Source organism: Mirounga leonina, unplaced genomic scaffold (assembly GCF_011800145.1).
Source record: "Mirounga leonina isolate KUSES-001 unplaced genomic scaffold, KU_Mleo_1.0 Mir_129, whole genome shotgun sequence".
NCBI classification, from domain to species: domain Eukaryota; kingdom Metazoa; phylum Chordata; class Mammalia; order Carnivora; family Phocidae; genus Mirounga; species Mirounga leonina.
Window position 1 is genome coordinate 10,532,994 of NW_023270323.1, and position 17,165 is coordinate 10,550,158.

The window sequence follows — 17,165 nt, forward strand, 5'->3', positions numbered from 1 at the left end:
AGTATTGCACCAAACCGAGTCTCCCTCAACTCCAATAACCTCTGTATTTCCAAAGGCAATGGATAATTCACTGACCTTGTTTACTTTGACCTCTCTGTGACATTTAACACTTTTTTTTTCTTATGTGACTCCTTTCTCTCATCCTTTGTATCTTTAGCTTTTCTCATCCTCTAATGGCACCAAATGGTCTTCACTCACCAGGGTTGTGGCTCCTGCTCTCTGCCCTACTCACTGTATGGCTTCTCATGCTAATAGCATCCAAACCTAAATCTTTAGCCCCAAACTCTACACTTACCCCCAGACCTATTTATCCAAGTATGTCTCTACTCAAATGCAGTGAATTTAAAACTGATTCATCATCTTTCTTCTAAAACCATATCTTCCTGTTATAATCCCTTATCTTGGTGATGAATGCCACCATTTACCCAGCTGCCCAAATTAGAAATGAGATAACCCAAGACTCTTCCTTTTCTTCTTCCCACAGTATCCAATTGGTCTTATCTGTTGTAACTTTAAATAGTTCTCAGAACATTTATCCAGTGGTAAATGTTTAACAACCAGCTTTAGGCAGGATGGGGTGGGGCTAGTGGGGTTGTTGGGTAGCATTATCTAATTTCAAATGCCTTTTATCCCTATTTCTGTTGCATAATGTACACATCACATTATATTAAATCATTGATGTACTTGACTTCCTCCTTTTTAACTCTTCAGACAGGAGCTATGTAGCCCTGTGCTTAGGTAGTATCTAGTAAGCACTTAATAAATGCATAAAAGAGTGAAGGAGTGACGCACACCCTGGCCAACTTGACACATGTTTCTTCTTGATCCATTCAGCTGCATTCGATTTACGAAAACAAAGGGAATTATGTGAGATCCTATGATCAAGTTAAAGGGAAATTTCTTTTCTCAAATTTAATTAGCTATGCATATTGCTATAAAAACTAAAATCAAAGGAAATTAGTCTTGAAACCCATAATACTTTGATGATTCTTGCTTCCTCTTTATGTTGCTACCATTTATAAGAAATTGTGGTAACAGTCTCTTAGCCTAATTTCATTGTTATTTGTGATGAATGTAGGAAAGACTCCTGAAGTTAAAGAGAACTTTGGTAAATGGGTAGGCAAAGAGACTGTAAATGTTCCACTGGAAAATTATTTTGATCTCACAGCAAAACTTATATTATTTTCTGAGGCTTTGAGTTGTTTATTCAAGAATTACCATTTGACTTTTATGGAAGAAGAAATTAAAAAAGGATAAAAATGTATTGAGTACCTCCTAGATATCAGGCATTTTTACAACTATTATTTCTTCTAATCTCCACAAAACTGATTTAGATATTGTGTTAGTCAAGGTTTTCCAGACAAAGATAGATGGAGGGTTGGGGGGAAGAGATGGAAAGAGAGATTGATTTATTATAAGGAATTGGCTTATGAAGTTATGCATGCTGATAACTTCCATGATCTGCCTTCGGCAAGCTAGAGACCCAGGAAATATGTTGGTCTTACATAACTCTCCAGCCCCTAGTCCAAAGGTCTGAGCACCACAAAGACTGATGGAATATGTCCCAGTCTGAGGGCAGGAGAAGACTAATGTCCCAGCTCAAACAGTGAGACTGAGAGAACAAATTCTCCCTTACTCCACCTTCTTGTTCTAGTCACACCCTCAACAGATTAGATGAAGCCCACCCACACTGAGAAGACCAATCTGCTTTACACCACAGTCTACCAATTCAGATTCTAATCTCTCCTGGAAACATCCTCACGGGCGTACCCAGTAATAATGTTTAACCAGATATCTGGGCATCCTGCAGCCCAGTCAAGTTGTCACATAAAATTAACCATCACAGATGTTATCCTCATTCTAGATGGGGTATCTGAGGCTCACAGGGTTAAATAATTTGCCAAAGATTAAATAGACGGCAACTGCTGGACCAAATTCAAATACATGTCTTTCTAACCCCAAAGCACCAATCTCCTCCTAAACTAGTAGTTCTCAGTCAGGGCAATGTTCTCCTGCAGGGGATACTTGGCAATATCTGGAAACATTTTTGGTTGTCATAACTGGTTGGGGATGAGGGACTTGCTATAAAATCCAATGGGTAGAAGTCAGGGATACTGCTAAACATCCTACATGCATAAGAATGCTAAACATCTGGGCGCCTGGGTGGCTCAGTCGTTAAGCGTCTGCCTTCGGCTCGGGTCACGATCCCAGCGTCCTGGGATCGAGTCCCACATCGGGCTCCTGGCTCAGCAGGAAGCCTGCTTCTCCCTCTCCCACTCCCCCTGCTTGTGTTCCTGCTCTCGCTGTCTCCGTCTCTGTCAAATAAATAAATAAAATCTTTAAAAAAAAAAAAAAAGAATGCTAAACATCCTACATACTACAAAGAATTACCCACCCCAAAATGTTCATAATGCCAAGATAAAGAAACCCTGCACTAAATTATACTATTTTGTATTTTTACAGTTTCCTACTGCTGGTAGAATAGTAATAATATGCTGATCTAAAATATAAATGACTATAGTTCCTAACTCTAATAAATACTGGTTAAATGAGTGAATGCATGTTAAATTCTGAGTATAGAGGAAGGAAACTGCATTTTTCAATGACTTTTTACATTAGTATTCACTAAGAGAATAAAATATTTTAAATTATCATCAATAATAGAGATAGGAAATAGGTACCATTTATGTGCTTAAAGCATTAAATACCATAATATAAAATGTTTCATTTTGATACAATAAAATCATACAATATATTTAGTTTAAGGAAAAAAGATAGCAGCAGTTTGTGGTTCATGAGATTTATAGAATTATCTCCAGTTTTACAACTATAACATATTAGAGCTAAAGGATCATCAAGGTCATCTGCTTCATTGTTCATCACTTGAAAAAACTGTATCTAGGAAAGGTAAGTGACATACCCAAGGTGAAGGACAGTATTGGAGCCAGAATTCAGCTCTCCTGAGAGTTATATGGGGTTTTTTTTTTCATTCCAAGGTATTTTTCAATATCCCTGAAGTGTTAGAACTTGGGGTGTGGGGTGTTGGTACTATTTTTATTTAAACACGTACTTCATTCAAAGGAAATTGAATTTCTCTGTTCTGGCCTTGTTTAGACTATAAAAAGCATCATTGAAAGGGATTTTTGATATCAAATAACCCAACAAACATTCTATGATAAGATTTCTTTTCCTCAACATAGAAAAATGTATTTGTGGGGCGCCTGGGTGGCTCAGTCGTTAAGCATCTGCCTTTGGCTCAGGTCATGGTCCCAGGGTCCTGGATTCGAGCCCCGCATCGGGCTCCCTGCTACACAGGAAACCTGCTTTTCCCTGTCCCACTGCCCCTGCTTGTGTTCCTTCTCTCACTGTGTGTCTCTCTCTCAAATAAATAAAAAAATCTAAAAAAAGAAAAGAAAAGAAAAATGTAATTGCCATGTATGCAAAATCTTAAACCTTAACATATTGGGAACTCTTTATTTAAAAGTTCAAAGCAAATTCTGAGTTTTTCCCAATACTGGCTTAGAGTTTTTTCCTCCTTCCCTACATCTTTGTGTAAAGAGATAAATGGAGATCTTTATTTGCAAAGGAGCTGGGAGAGCACCAGCGCAGGAGCCAGGAAAGCTGGGTTCAAGGCCAATTCCCTTTCTTAACAGCTCTCCGACCTCCAGCATGTCCTGTCATAGCCTTTCTAGCCCCTTTCTTCATCTGCCACATCATGGGGTTGTTGCAAAGGTCAAATAAGATACTATCCCATTTGTAAATCTGTTTGGTAAACTCAAGGCACTTTGATAATATAAACTGCCAGTATTTGTTATACACCATTACTAGTTCTAAATAATGTTTATTTAAAGATATAAATGGAACACACATTCCACTGTTAGTTCTTTGAATTTCTGAAGTTATGGATAGTCATTTTCAGAGGGATCCCTTAGAGGAATTAAATTGAAGTCTCCAAGCTAAGTACATGTTATTTTCATTAAAAATGGAATAGATTTGTTTATTTAAGGTGATATAAGCTTACAAGTGATTTCAGTTTTCCCCCACACTCGTCTTTATTCTTTTTCTTTTATTATGTTATGTTAATCACCATACATTACATCATTAGTTTTTGATGTAGTGTTCCATGATTCATTGTTTGCCTATAACATCCAGTGCTCCATTCAGTACATGCCCTCTTTAATACCCATCACCAGGCTAACCCATCCACCCACCCCCCCTCCCCTCTAGACCCCTCAGTTTGTTTCTTAGAGTCCATAATCTCTCATGGTTCGTCTCCCCCTCCGATTTCCCCCCCTTCATTTTTCCCTTCCTACTATCTTCTTCTTTTTTGTTTTAACATCTAATATATTATTTGTTTCAGAGCTACAGGTCTGTGATTCAACAGTCTTATGCAATTCACAGCACTCACCATAGCACATACCCTCCCCACTGTCTATCACCCAGCCACCCCATCCCTCCCACCCCCACCACTCCAGCAACCCTCAGCTTGTTTCCTGAGATTAAGAATTCCTCATATCAGTGAGATCATATGATACATGTCTTTCTCTGATTGACTTATTTCGCTCAGCATAATACCCTCCAGTTCCATCCATGTCGTTGCAAATGGCAAGATTTCGTTCCTTTTGATGGCTGCATAATATTCCATTGTATATATATACCACATCTTTTTTTTTTTTTTAAGATTTTATTTACTTATTTGACAAAGAGAGACACAGCAAGAGAGGGAACACAAGCAGGGGAGTGGGAGAGGGAGAAGCAGGCTTCCCCGGGGAGTGGGGAGCCCAATGCGGGGCTCCATCCCAGGACCCTATGATCATGACCTGAGCCGAAGGCAGACGCTTAATGACTGAGCCACCCAGGCGCCCCTATATACCACATCTTCTTTATCCATTCATCTGTCGATGGACATCTTGGCTCATTCCATAATTTGGCTTTGTGGATGTTGCTGCTATAAACATCGGGGTGCACATACCCCTTCAGATCACTACATTTGTATCTTTGAGGTAAATATCCAGTAATGCAATTGCTGGGTCATAGGGTAGCTCTATTTTCAACTTTTTGAGGAACCTCCATACTGTTTTCCAGAGTGGCTGCACCAGCTTGCATTCCCACCAACAGTGTAGCAGAGTTCCCCTTTCTCCACATCCCCGCCAACATCTGTCATTTCCTGACTTGTTAATTTTAGCCATTCTGACTGGTGTGAGGTGGTATCTCATTGAGGTTTTGATTTGGATTTCCCTGATGCCGAGCGATGTTGAGCACTTTTTCATGTGTCTGTTGGCCATTTGGATGTCCTTTGGAAAAATTTCTGTTCATGTCTTCTGCCCATTTCTTGATTGGATCATTTGTTCTTTGGTTATTGAGTTTGATAAGTTCTTTATAGATTTTGGATACTAGCCCTTTATCTGATATGTCATTTGCAAATATCTTCTCCAATTCTGTCGGTTGTCTTTTGGTTTTGTTGACTGTTTCTTTTGCTGTGCAAAAGCTTTTTATCTTGATGAAATCCCAATAGTTCATTTTTGCCCTTGTTTCCCTTGCCTTTGGTGATGTTTCTAGGAAGAAGTTGCTGCAGCTAAGGTCAAAGAGGTTGCTGCCTGTGTTCTCCTTTAGGATTTTGATGGACTCCTGTCTCACATTTAGGTCTTTCAGCCACTTTCAGTCTGTTTTTGTGTATGGTGTAAGGAAATGGTCCAGTTTCATTCTTCTGCATGTGGCTGTCCAATTTTCCCAACACCATTTGTTGAAGAGACTGTCTTTTTTCCATGGGACATTCTTTCCTGCTTTGTCGAAGATCAGTTGACCATAGAGTTGAGGGTCCACTTCTGGGCTCTCTATTCTGTTCCATTGATCTATGTGTCTGTTTTTGTGCCAGTACCATACTGTCTTGATGATGACAGCTTTGTAATAGAGCTTGAGGTCCGGAATTGTGATGCCACCAGCTTTGGTTTTCTTTTTCAACAGTCCTCTGGCTATTTAGGGTCTTTTCTGGTTCCATACAAATTTTAGGATTATTTGTTCCATTTCTTTGAAAAGAGTTCATGGTATTTTGATAGGGATTGCATTAAATATGTAGATTGCTCTAGGTAGCATTGACATCTTCACAATATTTTTTCTTCCAATCCATGAGCAGGGAACATTTTTCCATTTCTTTGTATCTTCCTCGATTTCTTTCATGAGTATTTTACAGTTTTCTGAGTACAGATTCTTTGCCTGTTTGGTTAGATTTATTCCTAGGTATCTTATGGTTTTGGGTGCAATTGTAAATGGGATCAACTCCTTAATTTCTCTTTCTTCTGTCTTGTTGTTGGTGTATAGGAATGCCACTGATTTCTGTGCATTGATTTTATATCCTGCCACTTTACTGAATTCCTGTATGAGTTCTAGCAGTTTTGAGGTGGAGTCTTTTGGGTTTTCCACATAAAGTATCGTATCATCTGCAAACAGTGAGAGTTTGACTTCTTCTTTGCCGATTTGGATGCCTTTTATTTCTTTTTGTTGTCTGATTGCTGTGGCTAGGACTTCTAATACTATGTTGAATAGCAGTGGTGATAGTGGACATCCCTGCCATGTTCCTGACCTTAGGGGGAAAGCTCTCAGTTTTTCCCCATTGAGAATGATACTCGCTGTGGGGTTTTCATAGATGGCTTTTATGATATTGAGGTATGTACCCTCCATCCCTATACTCTGAAGAGTTTTGATCAAGAAAGGATGCTGTACTTTGTCAAATGCTTTTTCTGCCTCTATTGAGAGGATCATATGGTTCTTGTTCTTTCTTTTATTAATGTATTGTATCACACTGATTGATTTGCAGATGTTGAACCAACCTTGCAGCCCAGGGTAAATCCCACCTGGTCGTGGTGAATAATCCTTTTAATGTACTGTTGGATCCTATTGACTAGTATTTTGGTGAGAATTTTTGCATCCATGTTCATCAAGGATTTTGGTCTGTAATTCTCCTTTTTGATGGGGTCTTTGTCTGATTTTGGGATCAAGGTAATGGTGGCCCCATAAAACGAGTTTGGAAGTTTTCCTTCCATTTCTGTTTTTTGGAACAGTTTCCGAAGAATAGGTATTAATTCTTCTTGAAATGTTTGGTAGAATTCCCCTGGGAAGCCACCTGGCCCTGGGCTTTTGTTTTTGGGAGATTTTTGATGACTGCTTCAATTTCCTTAGTGGTTATAGGTCTGTTCAGGTTTTCTATTTCTTCCTGGTTAAGTTTTGGTAGATGATACATCTCTAGGAATGCATCCATTTCTTCCAGATTATCTAATTTGCTGGCATAGAGTTGCTCATAATATCTTCTTATAATTGTTTGTATTTCTTTGGTGTTGGTTATGATCTCTCCTCTTTCACTCATGATTTTATTTATTTAGGTCATTTCTCTTTTCTTTTTGATAAGTCTGGCCAGGGTTTATCAATCTTATTAATTCTTTCAAAGAACCAGCAACTAGTTTCATTGATCTGTTCTATTGTTCTTTTGGATTCTATTTCATTGATTTCTGCTCTGATCTTTATTATTTCTCTTCTCCTGCTGGGTTTAGGCTTTATTTGCTCTTCTTTCTCCAGCTCCTCTAGGTGTGGGGTTAGGTTGTGTATTTGAGACCTTTCTTGTTTCTTGAGAAAGGCTTGTATTGCTATACACTTTCCTCTTAGGACTGCCTTTGCTGCATCCCAAAGATTTTGAACAGTTGTGTTTCCATTTTCATTTGTTTCCATGAATTTTTTAAATTCTTCTTTAATTTCCTGGTTGACCCATTCATTCTTTAGTAGGATGCTCTTTAGCCTCCATGTATTTGAGTTCTTTCTGACTTTCCTCTTGTGATTGAGTTCTAGTTTCAAAGCATTGTGGTCTGAAAATATGCAGGGAATGATCCCAATCTTTTGGTACCGGTGAGACCTGATTTGTGACCTAGGATGTGATCAATTCTGGAGAATGTTCCATGGGCACTAGAGAAGAATGTGTATTCTGTTACTTTGGGATGGAATGTTCCGAATATATCTGTGAAGTCCATTTGGTCCAGCGTGTCATTTAAAGTCTTTATTTCCTTGTTGATCTTTTGCTTAGATGATCTGTCCATTTCAGTGAGGGGGGTGTTAAAGTCCCCCACTATTGTTGTATTGTTGTCAATGTGTTTCTTTGCTTTTGTTATTAATTGGCTTATATAATTGGCTGCTCCCATGTTAGAGGCATAGATATTTACAATTGTTAAATCTTCTTGTTGGTTAGACCATTTAAGTATGATATAATGTTCTTCCTCATCTCTTATTATAGTCTTTGGTTTAAAATCTAATTTGTCTGATATAAGGATTGCCATCCCAGCTTTCTTTTGGTGTCCATTAGCATGGTAAATAGTTTTCCACCCCCTCACTTTCAATCTGGAGGTGTCATTGCATCTAAAATGAGTCTCTTGCAGACAGCATATCAGTGGGTCTTGTTTTTTTATCCAATGTGATACCCTGTGTCTTTTGATTGGGAATTTAGCCCATTTACATTCAGGGCAACTATTGAAAGATATGAATTTAGTGCCATTGTATTACCTGTAAGGTGACTGTTAACTGTATATTGTCTGTGTTCCTTTCTGGTCTATGTTGCTTTTAGGCTCTCTCTTTGCTTAGGGGACCCCTTTCAATATTTCTTGTAGGGCTGGTTTCGTGTTTGCAAATTCCTTTAGTTTTTGTTTGTCCTGGAAGCTTTTTATCTCTCCTTCTATTTTCAATGACAGCCTAGCTGGATATAGTATTCTTGGCTGCATCTTTTTCTCGTTTAGTGCTCTGAATATATCATGCCAGTCCTTTCTGGCCTGCCAGGTCTCTGTGGATAGGGCTGTTGCCAATCTAATGTTTCTACCATTGTAGGTTACAGATCTCTTGTCCCAAGCTGCTTTCAGGATTTTCTCTTTGTCTCGGAGACTTGTAAGTTTTACTATAAGATGTTGGGGTGTTGACCTATTTTTATTGATTTTGAGGTGGGTTCTCTGTGCCTCCTGGATTTTGATGCCTGTTTCCTTCCCCAAATTAGGGAAGTTCTCTGCTAATTTGCTCCAATATACCTTCTGCCCCTCTCTCTCTTTCTTCTTCTTCCACACTCAGTCTTTAATACCCATTCTTCCAACACACTGTTCCCTAGTCTAGGTGGCCCACCCTGTGGAGTTTGAATAAAGGGATAGGCAAAGTGTGTTCTTATTTTTTCTAACACGATAAGGAAGTCTGTCCTACCACCTGCAGGCTCCTTTTCTTTAATAAAAACTTTATTTGCTAATGAAGTTAGAACCACAGACCCATAGTAATTCCTATTTTGCTAGAAGTAGCAGCCGCAGCAGCAGTAGTAATGGGGATATAAGTCAGATGAAGAGATGGAAATCATCTGTTCATTAAATGGAGTAGATGAAACATATGCATATATTGCCACTCCCTGCTAAAATTCCAGTATAATGCTAGGAAAGGAAAAATAGTAATATAAACTCACAGTGACAAAGAAAAAAGAGAAGGTGACAAGATAAAAGGTATTGGCAAATTTTTAGAATGTAGCAAGCAATTGGAAGAACAGGGAAAGCTTAAATCTACGGATTTTCAGAGAAGGGTGCCATAAACAAAGAAGCCAGTTCCCATTGCAGAACTCAGAAAAGTTTCAGAATTGGAGGTACCAGGTCATCTGGAAGTTGAGGCAAGGGTAGAGTGAAATCAGGAAGGATTGATTGAAAGCCTCTCAGATAAACTGAGATGCCAGATTCTTCCTAATGCCGGCATTGCCAGAGGACTCCCCATTTCACCCTAAACAGGAAAGGGGAGGTTATTCTCTGGTCCTGCGCTTTAGCTAGGAGAGTGGGGTGCGATGCCATACAGAAATCTGGGGACTAAGTGAGAGTCAGTATATGCACTGAGAGATTTCCAGTCCCTTCACTCTTTCATCTCACAGAATGTAGCGACCAGGCTTTTATCCCACCCAATGGGGTAGGAAGTATGAAGATCTTCCCTAGAAAAAAAATCTCCCCAAGAATAAAAATCTGACAGTGACATTTAGGGCACTGCATCAAAAGTGTTAGGGGATTGTCTCAGCCCCTCCATGGTAGCTCTCCAGGGTGACCAGCCCTGCCCATGAAATGTCTAACTGGCTTTTTAGTGACTTGTTACTAAATATTACTGTACAACCAAAGACACTGCACATTCGAGAAAAGCTTTCAACATAAAAATAAAATTGAGGGCGCCTGGGTGGCTCAGTCGTTAAACGTCTGCCTTCGGCTCAGGTCATGATCCCAGGGTCCTGGGATCAAGCCCGACATTGGGCTCCCTGCTCCACGGGGAGCCTGCTTCTCCCTCTCCCACTCCCCCTGCTTGTGTTCCCTCTCTTGCTGTGTTTCTCTCTGTCAAATAAATAAATAAAATCTTTAAAAAAAAAAATCAAATTGAGACCAAAGTAAACAAACCAGAAAAACAGGGTTAATATGGAAACAGAAAATACAAGGTTCAGAGGAAATTTTATAAATATTTAATTAATATCCTCAAAAACATGAGAGTATATATCACACTAAAGAAAAAAGAAGAGGATAAAATTTAAAAGGGGAAACATCAAGAAATAAGAAATTAAAAGTGTGTGAGCAAAATGTTTAAAAAATCAATAGTAGAGAAAAAAGATAAAATTGAGGAAGTTTCCCAGAATAATATAAACAAGATGGAAAAAAAGGAGCAAAAACTATAAGTAAATTAGAGAACCAACCCCAAAATTCTGACATGTAACTATTATGAATTCCAGAAAGAAAATACAAAAAAATAGAGGGACAAAAATTGTCAAAGAATAAACATGTAAAAATTTCTCAGAACTGAAATATATGAATTTTCAAATTCAACGGGCCTAATGAGGGCCTAGAGTAAATTAAGAAGGATCCAAACTGGGATGTCTAGCTAACTTAGAAGAGTATGTAACTTTTCGGGGCACCTGGGTGGCTCAGTTGTTAAGCATCTGCCTTCGGCTCAGGTCATGATCCCGGGGTCCTGGGATCGAGCCCCACATCGGGCTCCCTGCTCAGCAGGAAGCCTGCTTCTCCCTCTCCCACTCCCCCTGCTTGTGTTCCTTCTCTCACTTTGTCTCTCTCTGTCAAATAAATAAATAAAATCTTAAAAAAAAAAAAAAGATTATGTAACTTTTGATCTTGGGGTTGTGAGTTCGAGCCCTGTATTGGGTGTAGAGATTGCTAAAAATAAAAAATAATTTTAAAAAAAAAGGATCCAAACTAAGACAGAGATTGTAATATCTTAGAATGCTAAGAACAAATATTAAAGCATGGGGGAAAAAAACTTAAAAACTTACATAAAGAAAGAAAAAAAAAATTCTCATTACAAAAAAATTTGGGAAAAACCAACACTGGTATTCTTACTAGCAACATAGGAAACTAAAAGAAAATGGAACATGTTTTAAAATTCTGAGAAAAAAAGTTTTGATCTAAAATTCTGTCTGTCAAGCAAAGGATAAAATACTCATGTTTTCTTGATATGCAAAGTCTCAAAACTTCTGTCCCCTATATATTGTTTCTCAGGAAGCTTCTGGAGGATGTGCTCCATGAAAATGAGAGAGAACACCAAAAAAAGAAAAACATATGGGACCCAGGGAGCAAGAGCTCAAACACAGGAAAAGAGCAAAGGAAAGGGGATTCCCAGGGTGGTGGGGACTAGTGATCCCAGGAGGAAAGCAGGGCAGCTGCCTGGGGTGGGTCAGTCATGTGGGGCAAGACAACCAGCATCTGGGAGGGACATCTCCAAGGGGAAAATAGGACCTGGGGATTCTCTTACGGGTTTGTTGTTGTTGTTCTATTGTTGTCGTTGTTACCATATTAAGAGGAATTTTTTAATTTTGTTGGAAAATTTGCAAAGAATAAGCATACATGGAAAAGTACATTAAAAGAGGAGGGAATTTCTAGGGCCAGACAAAACAAAATATTGTTCAAGAAATAAATGCAAGTATGATTCAACACAGGAAATTACTACTTGGCTCAACTGTGAAGAATATACACATTGTTCATAAATGTTACATAGTGATTTAAATAAGAATTGTGATGTCATTATTTTAGGAAGAGAAGGGGGGAAGGAGGAGAAGAGTATGTTTGAACATGTGTGTGCATGCATGTGGTGTGTGTGTGAAGCGATAGCTGTTACAGTATTAATAGAATAATTTTTAACATTAATATATTTTTTAAAATATATATTTATTTTAAATATCCATTTAAGCATTTGTTTCAGAATATTGAGGTAACCAGCAGAAGAAACTGTTTACTTTCTTTATAAACCTCAAAATATTTAAAGCTCTGTGGATACACTTATGTATAAAAGATTGCAAAAATAATTTAAAAGAGTCATCTACTATTTATAGGAGACCCAGAGAATCTCTTTTAAAGACTAAAAACTCAGGGTGCCTGGGTGGCTCAGTCGTTAAGCGTCTGCCTTCCGCGCAGGTCATGATCCCAGGGTCCTGGGATCGAGCCCCGCATCGGGCTCCCTGCTCATCGGGGAGTCTGCATCTCGCTCTCACTCCCCCTGCCTGTGTTCCCTCTCTCGCTGTGTCTCTCTCTGTCAAATAAATAAATAAAGACTAAAAACTCTGTTCCTAATCCCAGATGGAGTTGGATTGCCAGGCTTAGAGATACTCCACAGGGAAATGTACACCTCCCACTCCTTTTAAGAGAATTCCCCAGGAGGCCAATTTACTTCACCTCTTTGAGACTCACTTGCCTCATCTCTCAACTGAAAAAGTTCATTTGGAACAAACCAAACTCAAATTCAAAGCAAATAACAGAAATGAAACAGACCAGGGGCAAATGCAGCAATTCTTACAGAACAGAGTCTCTACTCAGATCCAGCCAGCTATTGCCAGGAAGACCAGTTGTTGCTAAGAAGCCCGATGGTTCAAGAGAAACTACAAATCTGGGTTTTTACATGAAACCTTTGGACTTTAAAATGCTAGTTTAAAATACACAGTGCCCACCAAACCAAACCCGTCTTCAGGCCACCACCCACCCACCCACAGATGAGACCTCTAAATCAGATGAACGCTGAGGACTGCTTTAGGCAGTACAGTGTCTCATTCCTAAAACTGCATTGAATGTATGGGTTTCTCCACCACCAAAGAGGCACGTTGTTTTATCCCAACCTGACATACTATACTGTTTCACTTTGTCACTTTTATATTCACTGTGAACACTCACAAATCTTAAGACCCAAATCTGCATAGCGCCTTTATTCAAGGAAACACAGGCATAAAGAAAGGTAGGTTCTGCCAAACACAACTGGGCCAGAAAATCAAGGAGTCATTCTCACAGAGACACATAGGGTAAAAACTGTCATTAATCCATCTTTCCAGACATGTTAGTCCACAAAGACAATAATCGCCTTTAAATACAAAGATCAGTATTTGCTAAGAAGGTTATCTTTTAATGTTTCACAAGGAAACTTTTACCCACCACTGCTAATTATCTTCTTGGTTCACAGGCCTAGAAAACATGAAGACTGTGCTTTTTTTCCTATACATTTTGGGAACTGCAGCTGCAATCCCGGTAAATATCCTTTTTTTAATGTGTTGTTACACCTCTCATTCCTGACATTTAATTTAGACATCCTCCATTTAAAAAGAAAATGTGTTCATATAGTGGTTTGAAATTCTCTTTTTAATCTTAATATTATTTTTTCCCAAGCAGGGAATGAATGACTAGAAAAATTGAGATAAAATACTTTCTAAAAGAATACTTCTTTTGGAACTACCAGATTCTATAAGATAGAATAAATTAAAAATTGAAAATGTTGATTATCAGTTATTAGAAAGGGGATATGCCAGGGCACAAAAGCCAAAGAGAACGGGGAGAAATAAATTTTCCTATGGAAGTTCATCACTTAGTATGAGAAACCCAAGAAATTAGTATGAGAAGTTTTGGGAGTGCATATCCATACTCTTCAGCAGCATTTTCTTCCAAGTTCGAATATATACTAGCTCATCAATTCTGAGTCTGTAATAAAACAGGAACCGATGGGTTAGGGTCAGGAAACGGTATCATAATCAGAAATCAGCTCTTAACTCATCCTTGGGCGGGGGGGGATACTGTCCAAGCAAACATGTTGAAAATAGACGAACTAGAACTTTTTTTTTCTTCACAATCAGATATACTGGCCCCACCATTCACATGGCAATAAATCATCCACACACAAATCAGAATCATTTGAGACCATGTCAGCAGCCTTAAAATAACGTGAAAGTTTTTATTGTTGTTGTTAATGGAACCACGGCTTGGATGATCATTTCCCAAATGATCCATATCATCTACAATCAAACCAAAGGATTTGTGCCATTTTTTTCTCTTTCGCCAAATGGAGCAATCAATCTCCTTTAAATAGACAAAGTAATTTCTCTCATCCCTCTCTTCCTCATTCTCCGCTACGTCTAGGATTCTGTCCTTGCTTTTTGGATAGCTGGTGGCTAACATTTGGTTGACAGATGTGTCAGCAAAGACAAACATCATGCCACCCAGACCAAGCAGTTCTTCGAAAACAGAATATATGACAACACTGCTAGGGATTATGCTTAAGTAGCTGGAGCTACTCCCGCTGAAATTACACATTGTCCTCTGAAATTACGAAAGTGGGATAAATTATGTTCAGCACAGAAAGAAGCTTCCACAGACCCATTGTTCTCTCCTAAAAAATGTGTTTTGCCCTTGCAGCTGTTGCCACTATGTAAACAGACATCAAAAGTGTCTTTCAACCAAATGTTTGAATAACACATCTACATATAGACACATTTTAGATGTTTTCTCTTTAGGACAATTTGTCATGCAGATCCAGTCAGATGCTAAAAAGCTAAGTATCTTCTCATAGGGTTTACCTATTAAAAATCTTGTATCATTTTCCCCACCTGCCTGAATTCTACAGAAGTAAGTGGATTCTGTGTGGTTAGGAGATTCCACACAAATTTCCAGAGGCTATTTTGTTATAGCTGTGGGAATAATAATAAAACAATTTGTTTTCAGAAAATTTCTAAAAGAAGAAAAGCTGCCATGCTTTTTGTGCATTTCTTCCAGCTTAGGGAGGCAGAGCAGAGGAAGAAGGGTGCAGAGAGGGGGATCAGTTCCCCACTAATAAGCCTAAAATCTCCTCCTTCCATTGCCTTCCATGATGCCCCTGTGGGCAACCTGCCAGACTGGCCACCGTTCTTTCTCCTTTCCCTCTTATAAATGGCTTATTTGGAAATGTTTTCAAATATCATTACTCCTTTTAGTTGAGAAGGTGATAAGAAGCAAGAAGCAGACAGCATCTAAAATGAATCCTGTACTCCCATGTCTTTCCTCATGTTACATAATCAGTACAACAGAATGTGCTAATAAAAACAAGTCAGTGCAAATAGAATCTGAGTTTTGTACTTACACCTAGATCTGCCTGACATCTGAGCATCCACAGCATCTCTCTAATAAAGACTTGTGGTGAATACCTGCTTAGGGTATCAGACAGTTCACAGTGTTACCACTGTATGATCTCACTGCTAGCAATAGTCATTTTACACCTGGGTAACTTTTTACAATTCACAAACTATTATATATGCATAAACTTACCTTGATATTTCTGCTCACTTCACCTTGATAGATGACAGGGTAGGGATTCACAATTTGTCAAATGACAGATAGTTAATAACAAAGTCAAGACTTGAAGGGAGATCTCTTATCTCTAAGTCCAGTTGTTAAACGTCTCCATCATATATCACTGCTCAACCTACTCAAGCTCTTCATCGATGCCTTCAGTCTTGCTAGAAATAGAGCCATCCCCCTAGTTGAAATAATACTCCATAGCTGTTCTTCTCTACTCAAATTAAGTGTACTGTTTCGCACAACTTTTGAATTAGTTCTACATTAAATTATTGTTATTATAAGATTTCTTGATGGATATAAGGCTGATTGTGTTAAGAAAATAAACAAATATTGAATAAAAAGTTTATATCTTTTCTGCTAATTATCAGTGCGTACTTAAAAGTTAAGAAAATGTAGTGTTATATCCTTTGGTTAATTTAATTTGACTTTAACTTTCTGCTAAACAACAGTTCTCAAAATTATGAAGTATGAATATTTTTTAAAAGTTTGAAAAGCACAGAAAATAGGGCGCCTGGGTGGCTCAGTTGGTTAAGTGACTGCCTTCGGCTCAGGTCATGATCCTGGAGTCCCGGGATCGAGTCCCGCATCGGGCTCCCTGCTCGGCTGGGAGTCTGCTTCTCCCTCTGACCCTCCCCCCTCTCATGCTCTCTCTCTCATTCTCTCTCTCAAATAAATAAATAAAATCTTTAAAAAAAAAAAAAAAGAAAAGCACAGAAAATAATTCCAAAACTCAAAGATGACTATTATTGAAATACTTATTGCTCTATTTCCACCCAGTCTCTGCATATATAACTTTTTCTTTTTCTTAAATATGTTTGAGACTCTGTTTTCATTTAACATTATAATCTGGACATTTGCTTGTATTCTTAAACATTCTGAGAGTGTCTTTTTTTTTTTTTTTTTTTTAGATTTTTATTTATTTATTTATTTATTTGACAGAGAGATAGAGATAGAGCACAGATAGGCAGAGCAGCAGGCAGAGGGAGAGCGAGAAGCAGGCTCTCCACTGAGCAGGGAGCCTGACGCGGGGCTCGTTCCCAGGACCTTGGGATCATGACCCGAACCGAAGGCAGCTGCTTAGCCAAATGAGCCACCTAGGCGCCCCTAGAGGGTATCTTTTAAGTGATATTATGTGTGAAGCATATTGTTACTAATAATGATGACAATAAGAGAGTAACTAGAAATTTTAAACGTTAACATCTAGACATGAATAACATGAGCCAATTTCTAATTTTTTCAGACAAATGCAAGGTTCCTGTCTGATCATTCCAAACCAACTGCTGATCCCTTGAGTTCCATCCAACAGGCTGAAATATTGGTAACACTTAACAACACTGCAATCCCCATGTTAGGGGTTGAAGATGCAGAAAATGAAAAGGAAATTGCAGTGTCTGTAGACCATCCCAACCATAAGGTAAAAGTAACATGGTTATACTATTACAATTTTTTAATTTTCCCAAGGTCTTGATTTCAAAGCATAGTGAAGGACATTACCTCATGTCAGCTTAATTTTTAAAAGATGATGATGATATCAACTGTCTCCAA

The 17,165-nt window shown here is 38.5% G+C and overlaps 1 protein-coding gene across 5 annotated transcripts in view; it reads left to right on the forward strand.

Moving 5' to 3' along the window:
• The window catches only part of SPARCL1 (SPARC like 1), a 52,408-nt gene that overhangs the window by 19,159 nt on the left and 16,084 nt on the right, over positions 1 to 17,165 (forward strand). For all 5 annotated transcript variants that reach the window (XM_035004560.1, XM_035004556.1, XM_035004559.1 and 2 more), the window contains 2 exons: positions 13,480 to 13,544; positions 16,861 to 17,034. In XM_035004560.1, coding sequence (XP_034860451.1) covers positions 13,491 to 13,544; positions 16,861 to 17,034 — 228 coding nt within the window. In that variant the 5' untranslated portion in view covers positions 13,480 to 13,490. The remainder of the gene's footprint in view (positions 1 to 13,479; positions 13,545 to 16,860; positions 17,035 to 17,165) is intronic.